Source organism: Chelonoidis abingdonii, chromosome 5 (genome assembly GCF_003597395.2).
Source record: "Chelonoidis abingdonii isolate Lonesome George chromosome 5, CheloAbing_2.0, whole genome shotgun sequence".
Lineage (NCBI taxonomy): Eukaryota > Metazoa > Chordata > Testudines > Testudinidae > Chelonoidis > Chelonoidis abingdonii.
Window position 1 is genome coordinate 120,248,716 of NC_133773.1, and position 18,682 is coordinate 120,267,397.

The 18,682-nt window shown below is 41.6% G+C and overlaps 1 protein-coding gene across 1 annotated transcript in view; it reads right to left on the reverse strand.

The window, feature by feature from the left end:
- EVC2 (EvC ciliary complex subunit 2) overlaps nt 1–18,682 on the reverse strand; it is a 164,538-nt gene that overhangs the window by 106,725 nt on the left and 39,131 nt on the right. Inside the window, exon 8 of the mRNA XM_075066163.1 lies at nt 5,071–5,205. Within this exon, the coding sequence (XP_074922264.1) occupies nt 5,071–5,205 (135 nt within the window). The remainder of the gene's footprint in view (nt 1–5,070; nt 5,206–18,682) is intronic.

An 18,682-nucleotide genomic window follows, 5' to 3' on the forward strand; every position in this document is an offset into this window, starting at 1 on the left:
GGCCTTGGCTGGCAACAGGGCACCACTGCTGACTCTATCAGCTTTGTTCAGTCCACTGTAACCCCAGACCTTTTCATGCAGAACTGCTGGCTTAGCCAGTCAGTCCCAGCTGCGATAGTGCATGGAATTCTTCCTTCCTAAGTGCAGAACTCTGCATTGTCCTTGCTTAAATCTCATCAAGATTTCTTTTGCCCATCATCCCAATTTTGGCCTAGTCATTCTGGACCCCTATCCTACCCTCCAGCATATCCACTGCTTCCACATATCCAGTTATCTCCTCATAGGAGGCAAGCCAGGTTCGTCAGGCATGACTTGCCCCTTGGTGAATCCATTGTTGACTCACTAGAACTGTAGGTAAGAAGGGAACCAGCTATGATCATCTAGTCTGAGCCTCCAAGTGACTGTTCCTAAGCACCTTCCTCTACCATCCCAAGTGCTTCAAAGATGTATTCCTGGAGGATCTGCTCATGATTCTGCTGGGACTAAAGTGAGGCTGGACCGAGTCGTGTAATTCCCCAGGTGTCTCTTCTTTCCTTTTTTATATGGGCACTATGATTGCTTTTTCATTGTCCACGACCTCCCCAGATATTGCATGAATTTTCAAAGATAATGGCCAATAGCTCACCATCACATCAGGCTAACTCCCCTCAGCACCCTTGTATGCAATAATCTGCATGGATCTTGCATGCCAGCTTTTCTAAATAGTCCTTAAACTGTTCTTTCACCACTGAAAGCTGCTACTCCCCGATACTGTGTGCCCAGTGCAGCAGTCTGGGAGCTGACCTTGTCTGTGAAGATCGAGGCAAAAAAGCATTGAGTACTTCAGCTTTTTCCACATCATCTGTCACTATGTGCCTCCCTCATTTAGTAAGGGTCCCACACTTTTCTGTCTTCTTGTTGCTAACATACCTGTAGAAACCTTCTTTATCCTTCAACCCTGGCTAGCTGCAACTCCAATGTATGCCGTGGCCTTCCTGATTACACTCTGCAGGCTCTAGCCAATATTTTTATACTGTTCTCCCTAATCATCGTACACATTTCTACTTCTTGTAACTTCCTTTTTTGAGTTTTCACTTCAACCAAAGATTTCACTGTAAGCCAAGCTGGTTGGCCTGCATAGTTTGCTCCTCTTCTGCCAAACAACATTGGCGATGGTTTGTTCCTGCCGCCCTCAATAAGGCTCTTTAATATATGCCAGCTCTCTGGACTCCTTGACCACTCATATTAGCCTCCCAGGGGTCCTGCCCACCAGTTTCCTAACGGAGCTTTAGCTCTGCTTTTCTGAAAAGTCCAGGGGTCCATATTTTGCTGACTCCCTTTCCCTTTTGTCAGGATCCTGAACTCAACCATCTCATGGTCACTGCTGCCTAGGTTGCCACCCACTTCTACTTCCCCTACCAATTCTTCCCTGTTTGTAAGCAGCAGGTCAACAGGAGCACGGCCCCAAATCGGTTTCTCCAGCACTTGTACCAGGAAGTTGCCCTCAACACTCTCCAAAAACTTCCTGGATTGTCTGTGCGCTGCTGTATTGCTCTCCCAGCAGATGTCAGGGTGATTGAAGTCCCCCCCATTAGAACCATAATCCATAGTCAACGACTAGCATAAACAAAAAAGGAGACAGGACACACCCCTACCTTACAGCTATCTTGATACTGAATGGCTTATTCAATCCAATTTCCATTTTAATGCAGCATTTTGAGTTGACGTAGAATGCCTTCATAATGTATTTTTTTTGCAATTCCATATTGTTCCACAATTTTTCACAACGTTTACACTATCTAATGCCTTTTGAAAGTTCACAAAATTGATAGCACGACTGCTTTGGAATTCAATTGTGTTCTCAATAATCCATCTCAGGGTGAAAATAGCATCTGTGCACGATCTCCCTTGTCTAAATCCAGATTGTTGTTCACGTAGGATGATATCCACCTTCTTTTCATTCTGTTCAGGAGGACGGCTGCTAATACTTTTCCTGTGACAGATAGAAGTGTTACTGCCCTCCAAGTTGAACAACTGTTTAGATCACCTTTCTTTGGTAACTTGATTATGATATCGAGGGCCTATTCTTCCAGAATTTTCTCTTCCGCCCATATTTTGTTGCACAGCAAACAGATGACTGATTCCACATCTTCACCTCCATATTTAAGCATCTCAGGATGAATTCCATCCAAACCAGATGCCTTGCTGTTTTTCAGCTTCTGCAATGCTTTACTTCTTTGATTTTTACTTCAGATACATCTATATTCAGGTCTAATGGTTTATCATTGTTAAATTCCAGTTTTGTAATTGGTTCTGGTTGGTTTAGCACTTCTCTGAAGTGTTCCATCCATCTATTTTCTTGTTCCTCATGTGTTTTCAAAATTTCTCCTTGTTTCCCTTTCACTGGGACACTTCTGAATTTTGATCCATATCCTGGTAACTGTTTCAGGATCCTGTAGACTGTTCTTGTATCATTTCTTTCTCCTGCTTCTTCAGTTTCACTAGCCTTACTTTCTACTCAATTTCACTTATCTTTTTTTGCATTGTTTCTTTATTGCTTTGTCAAAGTTCCTGTAGGTTTGTTTTGTTTCTTCAGTTGCATGTTGTAGTACTAGATCCTTTTGTTTACTTTTTCTTTTGTCTATAATTTTCCATGTTTCTTCTGAGATCCAATGTTCTTTATTGGTTCCTCTCTGCCAATTATCTTTTCAGCTGCTTCTAGCATAGCTGTTTTGAAAAGATCCTAGTATTTTTCCACTTTGTTTTCTTCTCGATCTTTTAGGGCCTCAAACCTATTCTTGACCTCTATCTGGTACTCTTTTCGTAACCTGAGATCTTGTAGTTTCTGTGTATTGAATAATCTGAGTCTGTGTTCTTTCTTTTCAAGCACTTTAAACTTCTATTTGATGTTCGCTTTCAGCAAATAGAGACTGTTCCCTATATCTGCTCCTCTGAATACTCTTATGTCTAACACTGATGTTCTCCACCTCTGACTAACACAGATATAGTTTCTCATTCTGTGTACGGCCATCCGGTGAAATCCATGTCATTTTGCGTATGATTTTATGTTGGAAGAAATAATTGCAGATGCTAAGATTGTTTTTGGCACAAAATTCAAGAAGTCTTGTGCCATTGTCTGTCATTGTTCCAGTTGTATGTGGACTAATGATTGTCTTCCTACCTCGTCTTTCCTTTCCAATCTGGACATTAAAATCTCCCATAACCAGACCAAGATTGTGGTTTGGTATTTCTTTCATTACATTACTCAATCCTGTATAGAATCTCTCTTTGTCCTCTTCATCTGCATCATTTATTAGAGCATATGCCTGGACTATGGTGCACTTAATGTGCTGAGAGTGGAATCCAGGGTGGATTTGATTTAAATCAAATTGATTTCAATCATGATTTAAATCACTAGTCAGGAAGACTCAATTAAATTATAGATTCTTATATAAAAATGCATTTTTGTTGGTTGTTATAACCTTAATATATATTCCTCACAACTCAGAGATAGATATAGGTTTCATTTTTAGAAGGTACATGCTATACATTTTTGAAGTGATTTATTTTGAAAACTTTTCAGATTAGTTTTATAGCTATATCAGAAAATGAATGATTGGTTATTCCATTTACCAAAGGTAATTGAAGCAGATAGTTCACCTCCCAATGACTTTATAAATATCTTCAATTCAACAAGTTAATCATTAATATTTGGAAGATTTTCTTGCCATGCTGTATTAGGAGGAGAACATCACCAGACATTTAAATTGTTTTATTTAACTAAAACAACAACGTTATTTATTCTGGATTTTTTTTCTTCAACAGTAAATATATAAAATTTTAACAAAACAAGCATATGAATTTTTGAATTTAGTTAAACATTCAAGTTTTTTAAAATCAGGTTTGTTTTTGTTAAAATTGTTTTTAACTAAAATAGTTAATGAAATATTTAAAAAAATTAAAATCAACTATGTCAGCCAGGTCAACACGAGAAACTTAAAATATTGGCTTCTGCAGCTAACTCAGTCGTCTTCACCTTCATTTTCGTGTTCATAATCTGAAAGAAAAACAAGCTTTCCTGCTTTTTCAGGTCCCAAACGATCTCTGAATTTGAAATGAATTAGTCCAAAGGAATAAAATATTCTTTGTACTCCAGCATAAGACGCTACTGCTGTTAAAAGTGAGATTATCGCTTCAACAGTCTCTGAATCCAAGTGCTTAAGTGACTTCCACCAGTTCACTGGTGTGACTTTCTTTAAAACATCAGCAAACATATTTCTTAAATGGTGAAATTCCCACCCTTAGCTCTGAAGTTTACTATAGTTGGCATTATGGAGGGATGACTGCTGGAAGTCCATGTCATAGCCAACTCCTCTTCTTCAGCAGTTAAGGTTTGACCCTAGTACCAAGTATTGAGAAAATATGCAAGAAAATGAGCTGCAGATAGTGCCTGTCCCACTGTTTTTTTAATGCTTGTAATTTAACTCTTTCATTGCATATTTCTATTTTTAAGATCTCACTCAGTTCCTTCCAAATTTCAACAGCGTTAGCAACAAAACAGCTATTTCCCTGCATTTTGTTCAAGGCTACAGAAATAGGCTTCAGAGTACTCAGCATGTGTTCAACACTTCTCTGAAGCCCAATGTTGAGAACTTTGGCTGTGACAGTGCCATCTATTTTTTCACAATTTTGTTCACAAACTGTCATCAGATTAGGCCAGTTCTTGACACAGTGCTCAAAACAGTCCACTACTGAGTTCCATCGCACGTCTTGCGGGAGAGTTATCTTGGTTCCTCCCACTTTTTTCAACACAATTTAACACATACTGTAGACATAGATTAACACCTTTAAAATGTGATATATGATTATGGCCAGTCCTAGATTCCTCTCTCTAAGGCTGACCATGCCAAACACTATAGAGCTATACAGATTTATATCAGCTTAGATTCTGACTGAATATCTCAGTTTATCTTTCCACTGCCAACTTTTCAAAATTTCAGGCTAGTCACTGCATTTCTTAACTCTGGAAACCATTTCAAGATACTATTTATGAGAAGATGAGAAAGTTTTATTGTAGAATATATGACTCACCTGCTTTTTATTAAGGAAACTCCATTTTAATCTTCTAGTTTGGTAAACAGCAAAAAATGCAACACATGTTAATACAAAAGAAATAACAAAAGCAACGAAGAATCCTGAAGCATGGATGCCATGGCTGTACAAAATCTGAAATTGAAAGAATGTAATATGTAAACGATATTTCTTCCCAGAGTTACATATGCACAAAAATCAGACACAGATTATAGCTGTAAACAGCACAGAACGTTACTTTTAACAATCTTCACAAGAATATGGAATTACTAAGTAGTAAGACATAATTACAATAATTCTATTAAGATTTTAAAAAATGGTTTATTTTTTCATAAATTTTAAGGCAAAAAGGGACCATTATGATCATCTAGACTCACCAACTGCATAAACTAAGCTACAGAAATTATCCTAAGTTAAATATTAGGCAATGCAACTTTTGAGGGACTAAATACTTATTGTTTAATTCTCAGAGGTGCAAAGTATTCCAAATTCCAGTTAATGGCAGCTGGAAATGTTCAGCAACTTTGAAACCCAGTCTGAAGCTGCACATGAAATTAGAGGCCACTTTTGAAAATTTTCTCCTAAACAGAATAATCAGTGAGGTAAAAAGGTTTCTATCAGCATATGTTTGTGATGAGTGGTTTTATTCATAAGTGGCAAAGCTACTCAATTTTCCTCACACACTTACGCTAACTGCATGTGCCAGAATCAGGAATGGAATCCAGGAGTCAAGAACCACAAGCCAAACTGCCTTCCTTTTCAAATATATCCTTCAATCACATCCTTAGGGTTAGGGATTAATTAAAAACTCTTTTCAATTCACTTTATTTTTCTATAAAATGGGCATAATGTCTCACAGAAGAATGGCAATATATAACTCAACTCCGAGATCTCTGGATTAAATGTAACATATAGCCATTGTGGTAATGTTTCATTGCATAGGAATCACATTTGTTATGGCTGCAACTTTTAAATAACTAACATGCGATCTCTAAGCATGGTGCATTCTATTTCTTAACATCCCGACTGGTAAGCGTGGTACATTCAGTGTGAAAGCACTCCATGAGTCAATGGCATGAAGTCAATGGCAACTGTGTTTGCGTGAAGCATTTATCAAATCTGGCACTTGTTTTCAAATGGATTTATGCCAATCTAAAAGAGCAGAATTTAGTACCTTATATTCCGGTTTGGGCCAAAATCCTGCAAACCTAACTCACATTTTGACTGTTTAATATATTTAATATATTTCTGGACTATGGTGCAGTTTACTAAAGAAAGAATCATCCCCAAACTTAAAATAGTCTATCCTAGTTCAGATTTAGTAGCTTCTTTGTATTTAGAAGATACTTGAACCATTAACACAGGCCATTAATTTGCCACTTTATGAGATTTAGAAAGCGGGTCCTAAGGCTCAATTCACAGTATTGTATTTGAAAAGCTCTTGACTGACAATCTAACTGACAAAAATTTGTATTATTTTCAGTCATACTTCTTCTGCAATAATGAAACACTTGGAGCATTTAAATCAATTAGTATAAATGAGTTAAATAGTTAGATGAATAATTTTACTACGTCTTGATTCCTTTCATATGCCCATCAATGCCTGAAATTACTAAATGAAAGAGAACCAAGTCATTTACCCATTTCACTAATGAATTACTAACATCTTAATATCTAGAAGTTTTTTCTCATCTTAAATTTCCTCCCCTCTGAATTTCAGCCAATTACTACCAGCTATGTCCCTTTGTATTATCTTCTACTCCTAAAAAGTACATCCAGAAAGTACAGGCTGACATTAATATCACTCTCACTCCCTCCTGGTATTATCCCTACTGCAAACCCCACATGAGTCTTTTTCTGGGTTTAATTAAAGTTACATGTTTCAGCACAGAAATATCAAACATTCATTTGTATCATCTTCATTTGTAACAGTATTGTATAATGTCCAACAACCCCTCTCCCTTATGCCTTTCACAGAGCTGCAGACTTCTATCCCCTCCACTCCACACACACTTTGAATAGTCACTTAGCTAACCTATACATACTTATATCTTTTAAAAGTAATTCCTCAGATGTTGATGTCTCCAGTCCTCTAATTACCTAGGTTGCTCTGTGAGGACAATGACGACACCAGGACAATGCTCACCTGCGCTCTGCTACAGTTGTGCTCCGCAGAGATTGTCAAGATGGAGATCTCTCACCTTCAAACAGTGGGAATTTGCAATAGAGCATATGCCACGAGAAGCCCCCAGACTATGCCCAACTTCCCACACATCCCTCCATCTGAAATAGCCTGTTTGTCAATCTTCTGGGCATGCTGTGAAGCATAGCGATTTACATACACTGTTGGAGGGGTATGATGGGGACTGTTTTGGGAGTCTGAGTATAGGGATAGGGTTTTGGTTAGGAGTTAGCTGATAATATTTTAATCAAATAAAACTAACTTTTATCAAAGGCAGCTAGAGTATTTAATAAGTGGTTTTTTGTATAAAAGTTAATACAAATCTAAATAAAACAAATCTCAAGTCAACGGGACCACTCACATGAGAAAGATGAGCATGATTTAGCCGCTAGTGGGGAAGGCCTCAAGTCAGCAAGATACTTGAGCATATGCCTAACTTTAAGCATGTTAGAAATCCAAATGAAATCAATGGGACCGCTTATGTGTCTGAAATGAGTAACATGCTTAAGTATCTTGCTGAATCAGAGGACAAAAACAGTAAACAAACTTCTTGTAGATATTATCATCCGTGTGTACTAACTAAAGCCCCAAAGTTCTGAGTTATCATTTAGGAATTGCCCAGGCATCCAGGCTATTTAGAAAAAAAGGGGGAATAACTGGGGGGGGGGGGAACACACCCCACACTCAAGGTCTAATGGGAAGATATCTTCAGACTGTCTGAGGAAACTAGGTCTCTGCAAACTTTCACAACAATGTACTGTTGGTGCTGTTGGAGAGATGTCCCCTCTGTCTGTGAATGAATGAATGAATTCAAAAATATAAATAAACTCATATCAAACACTAAGACATTATATGATGATGGTATATATAGCAGTGAAAAATATATTATGATTAAATGAAGTTATAATCAACTTCCTTTTATATAGATAAGTGATACAGCTTTGAGCAAAATATTGTAAATTTTAATGTCAAGGGCAATCATGTAAAGAAAAGAAGGGGTTCTGTTCATATTGATTTCTTTTAGTTTAAGGTTAATATTTGCAATCAAGCATGCTTATGCTACCAAGTTAGTGAAAAACACCTGTGCTGAAAAAAAAGCCATAAATAAAAGGGACTGAAACCAAAGAGTATAAAAGGACAGTTAATCACAGAGTGAAGTAAACGAACGTTTTAACTGGTGCAGGCTCTGGGCTGAGAGTTTGGGAGCAGGAGGGGTGTGGGCTCTGGGAGGGAATGTGGGTGCTGGAGAGGGCTCAGGGCTGGGGCAGAGGGTGAGGTGAGGGAGGGAGTTTGGGTGCGGGCTCTGGGCTGGGATAGGGGATTGGAGTGTGGGAGGGGGTGAGAGGAGTGGCACTTACCTCGAGCAGCACCATAAAGTGACCAGCACATCCCTCTGGCAGCAGCTCCTAGGCGGGGGGTCTCCGTGCACTGAATCTGCCCACAGGCTCTTCCCCCGCAGCTCCCATTGGCTGATGGGAAACTCTCACCCCTGGGCCACAGGGACGTGCTGGCCACTGCGCCCCGGTGTGAAGGAGGCACTGGGAGGAAGGGGAAGGAGCTGAGGAAGAGAGAGGGGAGGAGCTGATCAGCAGGGCCTGCGGACCCCTGGAGTACCCTCAGGGACCCCCGGGGTCCATGGACTCAGTTTGAGAAACGCTGGTCTAAGGGATCAGTTCTCTGGAGGACAGACATCAAAACCGTCTGGCATCCTAGCTTGAGCGGGTGGCAGACTATTGCAAGCCTTTTGGCCTAAAGATGGGGAGGCTGCCACTCCCAGGGGTGGGATAACAGGGGGGACGCAGACCCAGCTGACTCCACTGCATCCCTGCCCAGGGCCTTAATAGTGGCAGAGTGGTCCACCACTTGGTCAGCGGGGAAATCCGGGCAACACACTGGTCGGCTTGCAGTCAGTAACCCAGCCAAACCCTATTCGGCTTCCCTGGGCTCCTTCCTACACTCCCATTCAGGGGGTACCTGGGTTCTGGGGTCATCGTTTGTCTCACTGGGGTAAATAGCTAGTGGCAGCCCCACTGCCTGGCAGCTCTGACAGTCCCTCCAGGACTCTGGCGCTGTAGTGGTAACCATCAGGTCCGAGCTCCAGCAGCAGGGGAGAGAGGTCCTGGTCCTTTGGCAGCTCTGTCCCAACTGAGCTGGAGGGTCTGTCTTTTATATTTCCGGTTCCTGTCCTGCCCTTTGCTTCCAGCAGGCCGGTTGCGGATGTCCCGTCTCTGCCCACTAGGGGCGGTCACGGCTTTCTTCCTGTTCCTATCCATCAAGGAGGGAGACCAGGCCCCCTCACTACAAATTGGGATTATGTTTTCCAATGTGCATTACTCTGCATTTATCAACACTGAATTTCATCTGCCATTTTGTTGCCCAGTCACCCAGTTTTGTGAGATCCCTTTGTAGCTCTTTGCAGTCTGCCTGGGATGCAACTATCTTGAGTAGTTTTGTATCATCTGCAAATTTTGCCACCTGACTGTTTACCCCTTTTTCCAGATCATTTATGAATATGTTGAACAGGACTGGGCCTAGTACAGACCCCTCGGGGACACCACTATTTAACACTCTCCATTCTAAAGACTAATCAGTTATTCCTACACTTTGTTTCCTGTCTTTTAACCAGTTGATGTAGAGAGCATCAAGAATATAGATGGACTTTGTAAAAACTGTATGAACTTTAAGCTGGACATTTCAGCAGCTAACAGAGTGTTGCTGGAGAAATTACACCTTCAGCGTGCATAACTGCAAAGTTGTTCAAGGGACGCCCTGCAGAGGGGCCCAAGGAAAGTAACTTGGGGAGGTAAGTAGCTGACCAGAGCAAACTTGCCTATGTTCAAGGTATGTGCCATGTTGGTTGTATCAACAGCTATGGCTAGCTTGTCTTACACAAACTGGTGTAACAAGATATGTTGCACAAAGAGACTGGATGATTCAAGCCCCAGTCGTAAGAACTCAAAAGGTGATATCTTGTTCTCTGATTGGATAGTGAGAGCAGACAACTCATTTTCACAGAACCTTTCAACTCTTCAGAAGAAGCCTGTGTCACCATAATTCGTCCACGCTAGCACTTCCAAGAAGAGGAACAAAGTTGGACCACCTAGTAGAAATAGGATGAAATGGCCTCTCTCTTTCAGCATATTGTTACCTGAAAGCCAAAGACACCTGGAAAAGAGAAGATTGGGAAGTTCTAGAAGTCCAGCAATTCAGGTTGCCCTCTAGCACAGCGGAAAAGGTCATGTCCATCCTTCATTCAACCTGTGTTTGCAGTGTCAGCTCCCGCTGTGAACAATAACTGAGCTAAAATCTGATGGCTGAGCGAAGACCTAGTGGTAAGTAACAGAGATCTTCTCTTGTGTGACAACTCAATCAGTCAACTGACCACTTCTTGAAGTTAAGTAGCTAATTATAAAGGAAGTGTACATGCTTGAGAATGTGCTTTAAAGATTGTCACACAGTTACAATGTGTGTTCCTGTTTTGTATCAGGTTCCCATTGAGATTGTTGTAAAATAGCTTTGAAACTGAACAAGCTAGTGGTAACTGAGATTGTGAAACACTGTACATGCGTCTACCATAGTTAATGGTTTGATACTGACTTTCAAGTTCTAAGTGTATACAGACATAAAATGAGATCAAGCGTGCAAGTTTCTTGAACAGCATTCAGTCCATACAGTTTGTCATAAATGTAGGAGTTTGTGTTAGAAAGTCAAGAGTGTTAGTCAGATCATAGGACTAATATAGTTTGTGAGCAAGCAGGTTAAAACAGGGTTGTCTACTACATATCATGGGAAGGAGAACTTGGTGAGCTGATGTAAATAATTGACCAAACTGTCTTGAGATCTAGTTTCAGATTGGTTTTTCCTCTGTTGTGTTAGCAACACTAGAGTTGATAGCCACTTGGCACAAGTGAGACCCTACTCTGTGGGACTTTGAGGTCTGGTCTATACTACAAAGTTTGGTCAACATAAGCCACCTTAGATTGTCCTAGTTGTGCATGTGTCTACACATACATGTGAGAGACAAGGTGGGTGAGGTAATATCATATCTTTTATTGGACCAACTTCTGCTGGCAAGAGAGACCACTTGAAAGCATCTCTCTCTCACCAACAGAAATTGGTCCAATAAAAGATATGATCTCACTCACCTTGTCTCTCTAATATCCTAGGGCCAATGTGGCTACAACACTGCATACACGAATTTGTCTCCCACTGACATAAGCGCCCTGTTATGTCAACATAGTAACACAACTGGTTAAGCACTGAGTCATAGTCAAAGAACTGAAGTTGACGCAGCACATGCAGACACTGTGCTATCTATGTCAACCCTAACAGTCCTCCAGGAGCTGTCCCACAATGCCGACACTGACCTGTCTGGTCTCAATTGTGAACTCCACTGCCTGTCAGACTGGGACGTGGGCAGTCTGACCTAGTGATCAGAGCAGGAGGCAAGCAGGGTCACGTTACCAGGAGATCAGCAACAGGTAGTAGGAGCAGGCACTGCAAGGGAAGCAGCCCTAAGCAGGGGGAACTTCCTATTACCGTGCTTGGTTTAAGTAGAAGCAGGGAACCAGTCAGGACCCCCAGCATTCTGCCAATCAGATCCCAGGATCCCAGGACTGGCATCTCTAGAAGCTAAACTCTGACATTCTCACAATTATTAGCAGATTACTGTATGGCAGGTTGGTACTTACTAGTGCCTAATAGGCCTACAGACCAGGATTCAAAACTTACATCCCTGATGCTACGCAGGGGTCCTGCAGACTGGAAGGCCTGTGCATTTTTGAAATGCCTTTTCCTCATTGCCTAGCTTGGTGAGCACACCTAGCAGTTCTCCATTGTTGTGTTCAACCGCCCAGCTGACCATGACAGTGACACGCTTTGGGGCTTGGAGTAGACAGAAGATAATGAATCTCCTGGGCCTGTAGGGAGAAGAAGCTGTGCAGGTACAGCTTCGAAGCAGCTGTGGAAACATCGACATCTACAAGCGGACTGCACAAGGGATGCAGAGAGGCTACAATAGGGACCAGCAGCAGTGCTGTGTGAAAGCGAAGGAACCTCAACTGACATACTAGAAGGCTGGTCAATCTGGTGCTGAGCCACAGACCTGTCCCTTTTACAAAGAGCTGCATACCATACTTGGCAAAGACCTCACCATGCCTGTGGATACTTCCGAGGAGCCCAAGCCACAGGCCTCTGGCCTGAACAGTGAGGAGAATGAGGAGATGAAGGAAGAAGACAACAGCAGACATGCGAATGGAGGGAGTCTGGGCGATAAATTTGACAGGCACCACTGCAGTACAGAGGCTAACAGCATATGAGCCCGGGACACCAACAGCTGTGCTCTTTCTGCCTTTGCTGCCCTCAGGAGTGAGATATCAGTTAAAATCACCCCGCCTCTGGAAAATGGTGCCAGTATTTGGTGCCATTGCCCTATACTCAGTTTCATGCAAATGAGTGATATTCTCCTCATTTCCTACACCTCTGGAGTGCCACACTCACCATGGCTGGGGCTGTGAGTGGTGCTGTGATAAATGAAGGGGTGGGGGGAAGGGTAGCTCCCTTTGATGGACACCCAGCCAGCCAGTTAGCTGTAAAATCCCTCTTGGTAGCTGTTCTTTACTTGCTTTATCTGTAAATGATTAAAAAGTCCCCCAGGGAAAGGGAAAGGGGAGGGGGTGCACCTGACCAAAAAGAGCCAATGGGAAGGCTAGAACTTTTAAAATTGGAAAAGAAACTTTCCCTTTGTCTGTTGTTCTCTCTGGGCTGAAGAGATGAGTAGCAGGAATGCTGTGTCAAGTTTGAACCAGATAGGAAAACCATCAGATCATATCTAGAACTACTTTTAACAACCCAAATATGTAATTAGGAATGTTTAGGAAGACACAATTAGGTTTATTTCTGTTTATTTTTTTATTTTATTTTTTAAGGCTTGTGGACTCTTCTGTGCTAACTCCAGATGTTTTTGTTCGCTTGTAACCTTTAAGATAACCCCCAAGAAGCTATTTTGGGTGCTTAATTTTTAGAATTTCTCTTTTAAAATCTAGCAAAAGCCTAAGTTCCAGATGTATTTTCTTCCTTTTTGTTTTTAATAAAATTTACCTTTTTTAAGAACAGGATTGGATTTTTGGTGTCATAAGAGGTTTGTGCATGTTGTTTGATTAACTGGAAACAACAGCTGATTTCCTTTGTTTTCTTCCTCAGCTCTTCTCCAGGGTGAAAGGGCTTGAGGATACCCCACAGGGAGAAATTCCCAAGTGCTCCTTCCTGGATCCAAGGGGTTTTTTTTGCATTTGGGTGGCGGCAGCATTTACCAAGCCAAGTTCAGAGAAAATGTGTAACCTTTGAGTTTAAGCCTGGAGTGGCAAGTATTAATTTTTAAAATCCTTGTGGGCCCCCACTTCCGTACTCAAAGTGACAGAGTGGGGATTCAGCTTTGACAGGTGTTGTGCACAATCATGCAGAAGCAGAAGTGCCAACGAGCACATCTTGTTTTGGGGAGCAAGCGAAGAGAATCTTAACTTTCACTTTCTGTTGTGACTATACTGACGACGGTACCTCCGTGTTTTATCTGCAGCTTCCCCTGTTGCAGCCCTGAGGGTTCCCCCGCCACACCTGTGGAATGCCTGTGCCAGATAAGGAGAAGAAACAAGTGGACTCGGGATGACATGTTCAGTGAGGTTCTGCAAGTTAGTGCTGCTTCAATCATGAATAAAGGGCCTGGAGGGCGAACACTGCAGACAGCCTGGAGAAGGACAGAATGGAGAGAAGAAAGGCACAGCAGGAAAAGGAGAGGGAAATGCATCAGGATATAATGGGTCTTCTCCAGCAGCAAACACAGATTCTGCAGCCCCTGTGAACCTACATGTTCAACAATCCCTTTGCAGTCTATGGACATCTCTATAGTAGCACCTCCCTTCACACACCACTTGACATTCCACATGGTATCACCAGCTATATCTCTACTCCTTCTACTCCACCCCGGTGGGGCATTAAGGACAATGACAGCTCCACATACACTGACCTGTGAAAGCCATGCTAGCCATGCGTAGCTAAAATGGTCATAAATGTTCTTTCCTCTTGAAAAGTTCTATTATTTTATTAAGTTTTAAATGTATTTTCTTTTATATTGCACAGATTGTTCTTTTCAGATGCTGTTGTTACTGAACAAAATTCCATTATTTGGAACAGAAGTCATCTTTATTAGTTCACAACAATTGCTGCAGGGTGCCTAGCAGTTCCAAAAGCCTCCACTTACTTGTTACTGTACAGTGCGACATAACTCACAGGCTCAATGACAAATGTAGTGAAATAATAATAAATGTACAGCAAGCACCGCAAAATTAATAGATGCACTGACAGGGTTGTACTCATAGATGTATATCAAGCACCATACAATTCTTAACAGGCACCGAAACTGCAGGGCCAGGTACAGCAAAGAACACCGCAAAGTGTTCCTGAAGTTCCCTGTTAAAGAGCTTCCAACCCTCCCTGAGCAATATTGCTCTGCGTTGCACACTTCACTGAGTTCTTCTAATAACCCTGGTGTCTCACGGTTCAAACTCAGAGCCACTCTATCTCTGCCCTCCACCCAAGCAGCAACTTTTCTCTCTTTGCTTTTTCGCCCTATTATGCAGGCCACGGGAGGCAGCCATGACCATTGGGCTAATTTTCTCACTGAGATCCAATCTTGTGAATAAGCAATACCAGGAACCCTTCAATCTACCAATACCACATTCCACCGTCATTCTGCACTTGCTGAGATGGTAGTTGAATCTTTCCTTGCCTCTGTCAAGTTGGCCAACATACGGCTACACAATACACAGGAGCAAGGGGTAGACTGGGTCCCCCAGGATGACTATTGGCATTTCAACATTGCCAATGGTAATCTGAAAGTCAGGGGAAAAAGTCCCGTCTTGTAGATTTCTGAAAAGTCCTCTGTCCTTAAAGGTGTGAGTGTCATGCACCTTCCCTGACCAATCCACACTAAATTTGGTGAAGCATCCCCAGTGATCCACAAGTGCTTGCATAACCACAGAAAAGTAGCCTCTCTGTTGATGTACTTTGTGGCAAGCTGGTCTGGTACCAAACTAGAGATGTGTGCGCCATCTATTGCTCCACGGCAGGTCAGAAACCCCATTGCTGCATATCCATCCACTATATCCAGCACATTGCCAAGAATCAAGTCCTGCGCAGCAGCAGGCGACAAACGGCCCTGCACACTTGAATAACAATTGCTCCTGCAATGGATTTCCCAACTGCAAACTCATTTCCCTCTGAGAGGTAGCTATCTAGTGTTGCAAGTTTCCACAATGTGATCTTCACTTGCTTCTCCACTGTCAGTACAGCTCTCATTCTGGTGTCCCTGTGCTGGAGGGCTGCAGCAAGCTCAGCATGCAGATCCAGAAATGTGGCCATGTGCATCCAAAAGTTCCGCAGCCACTACTCATCATCTCAAACCTGCATTACAATGCAATCCCATTGGTCAGGGCTTGTTTCTCAGGTCCAGAAGTGGCGCTGCACTGTCTGCAGCTGTTCCATGAATGCCACCAACAACCATGAATTGGTTCTCACTATGTCCCACAGAAATCTGTCCTGCAACAAACCACGTGCTCTGATGATTCGGTTATTCTTGCAGCTCTGCAAATAGTGGAGGATCGCGCGTCCTGTGCTTGCAACGCTTATGACAATAGTGCAGAGCTGTTTAAGCTCTAAGTTTCTGCCAGAGGCAGGCCATGTGAATTCATGTGATTAAGAAAAAATTATGGGATATAGATGATATTTTATGGGGTGGAGACAGTTGCATGCTGGGAAGTTGACCCCTTGCTCCCAGGCACCTTCCTGTGGCCCCACCATGGATTGCCAAAGCTTCCCAAAAGTGGGCTGGACAGTGACGGCTTGCACACTGGGATATCTACCCATGGTGCATTGCACTGTGCATCAATATCAGAACTCTTGGTGAGTACCCAGCACCGACACAAGGAGACAAGTATGCACGCGTACAAGAGATATACTAACTGCAGTGGCAACAAAAATTTGTAGTGTAGACATGCCCTTAGTCAAAACATTAAAACAAAGTCACCATCCACCATTAAGCAACAGAAATTCAGAGAAACCGAAGAAAGGTGGTATGGGTAATCAGTTAAGCAATTGCTTAGCGAAGGTTTATGTTATGCTTTCTCTCTCTCTCTCTCTCTCTCTCTCTTACTCCTGCCACTGATTCCTGGTGTGATATTCCAGAAGTCATTATTGATCTGATTTTCAGAGATGTTTCACTCCCATTAACTTGAATGGAAGCTGTAAGGTGCTGATGACGGAAAGTCAGGCCATAGGTGTGCAGAGTATTTATTATTATGCACACCATGGGATGCACATAACAGGAGAACTTTTTGCATTCACTTTTTGCTATCTAAACAGCTTCTTACTTAGCATTAAAAACATTCAGCCAGAAACAGAGGCAAGTAGTTTTCACAGACCCTAACGAGCAGAGCTGCAAGGCATCTACATGCCACTCAAATGGAACTCACATTTTTTTCTAGGCCATGGAACTAACTTGTTATAGGCAACCAAGCATTTTTCTCCAATGAAGCAGAAGAGAAAATGCACAAGGTTCGTAAAACTTTAAAGAGTGGCATGTCAACCAAGTAAGTAATCAGACCATTTGAGGGTTGACAGTTCTTTGGGACTAACTTAAAACATGGCACTGTCATAAATACAGAATTAATTCTTTAGCACACTGTGCTAAAGGTTAAATTACTGCCAGATATATAAAACCATTGCCTTCATATAGATTGTATGCACTTGGATTTGGGCAGTTTTGCATATAAGAAACTAGACCGGGCACATCAGTGACAGCTGCTGCTAAGGATGAACTACAACCCACCTCTTTTTTCCCATTACTCATAATTTTCTCATGCAAATCCAATTTTTTTCTGAAACATTTCATACTTAGTCTCAGCCCAGAAGGAAATATTGTGTGTGGAAAACAAAATCCATTCAGCCTTTTTGAGCTCCATAAATGTATTTTTAAACAACAGAATATACAACATACTGTTTTCCCTTAAGTTCTAATGAGAAATGCTGTGCATGCATATCTCAAAAAATTGGTTGAATCAGTTTTGTTCGAATATTGCCTGTTTTGCAGATCTCATTGAGGTCTAAGAATCAGGCCAGAGCTGGAAAAAAGTAGTACAGGATTTGAAGTTATAGTAATATTCTGTGGGAATTGCAGCACTGAATCAGACCAGTAGTCCAGCACCTTGTCTCAAACTATGGCCAGTAACAGCTGACAAATGTATAAGCTATCCATAAAGAATGTTTTTCTTAACCTGTCAGTTAATGAATGACTAATGCCCTTTAGCATGAGAACTAATTTTTTAAAAGGTTCTCTCTAACATAACTGTGAATACTGTTATTAGCCATTTAAATGTCCGTTTTTTCAAAAACTTCTAAGCTCTTATTCAGTGGCACTCAATCCCCCACTTTAATAATGCACTATGAAAAAAATATCACATTATAAATTTTAAATTCTTTGTCTTTCAATTTAACTGAGTATCCCTTGTTTGTGTATTGCGAGAAAAGGAAAATAAGAGCTCCTGATTTACATCCATGACCTGAAGAAGAGGTCTGTGGAGCTTGAAAGCTTGTCTCTTCCACCAAGAGAAACTAGTCCAGTAAGATATATTTACCTCTTCCAATATACCAATCATTATTCTGGTTACATCTCCCAGGTCCCATTTAGCTGTCCCATCTCTAAACTAAAACAGTTCCAATATGCACATGTTCTCCATATACAGCAGTCTTTCCAAGCCTCTAATAATTTTTGTGGTCCATCTCCTAACTCTTTCTACTTCTGTTCGATCAGTAAGCATTAGGGTAGGAATAAAATAGATGGGAAAAGGGGAGCAAATGAAGAGCAAAAGGAAACCATCTTATTAACTTATTTTTTCAATAGGAGAAAACACTGCTCACTTTGAAAGCAGCCAAAATTACATTACATACAAAACATTACATTAAAAGAACATTATTTTAAATTGCGAAGTCAAGCACTCAAAAACTAGGAAATGCCAGAATTAAGGTTGACTGTGCAACCTTTATTTGGTCCCCTTGTCTGTATGCATTATTTATACAGTGCTTAATTATATGGTTAAATATTATTTTCCCCACAGGATCCCAGCCTCATTCAGTGCACAGGATAGATGGTGCTCACTTAAGGAGCAGCTATTCAATATTTTATTCTAATCTCCTTTTTCAAGCAATGTTCAGAGAACCCTAATTCTGGAACTTCTGAGCATTCAAAAGTTTTAAAAGAAACTTAGGCACTTATGAGCCTATGGGTTTGTCTACATGGCTCCCCAGTTTGGACCAATGGGGTGTGAACTGGAGCACATACTAGTGTGCTATGCTGTGCTGTGCTATAACTGCCCTGCGTAG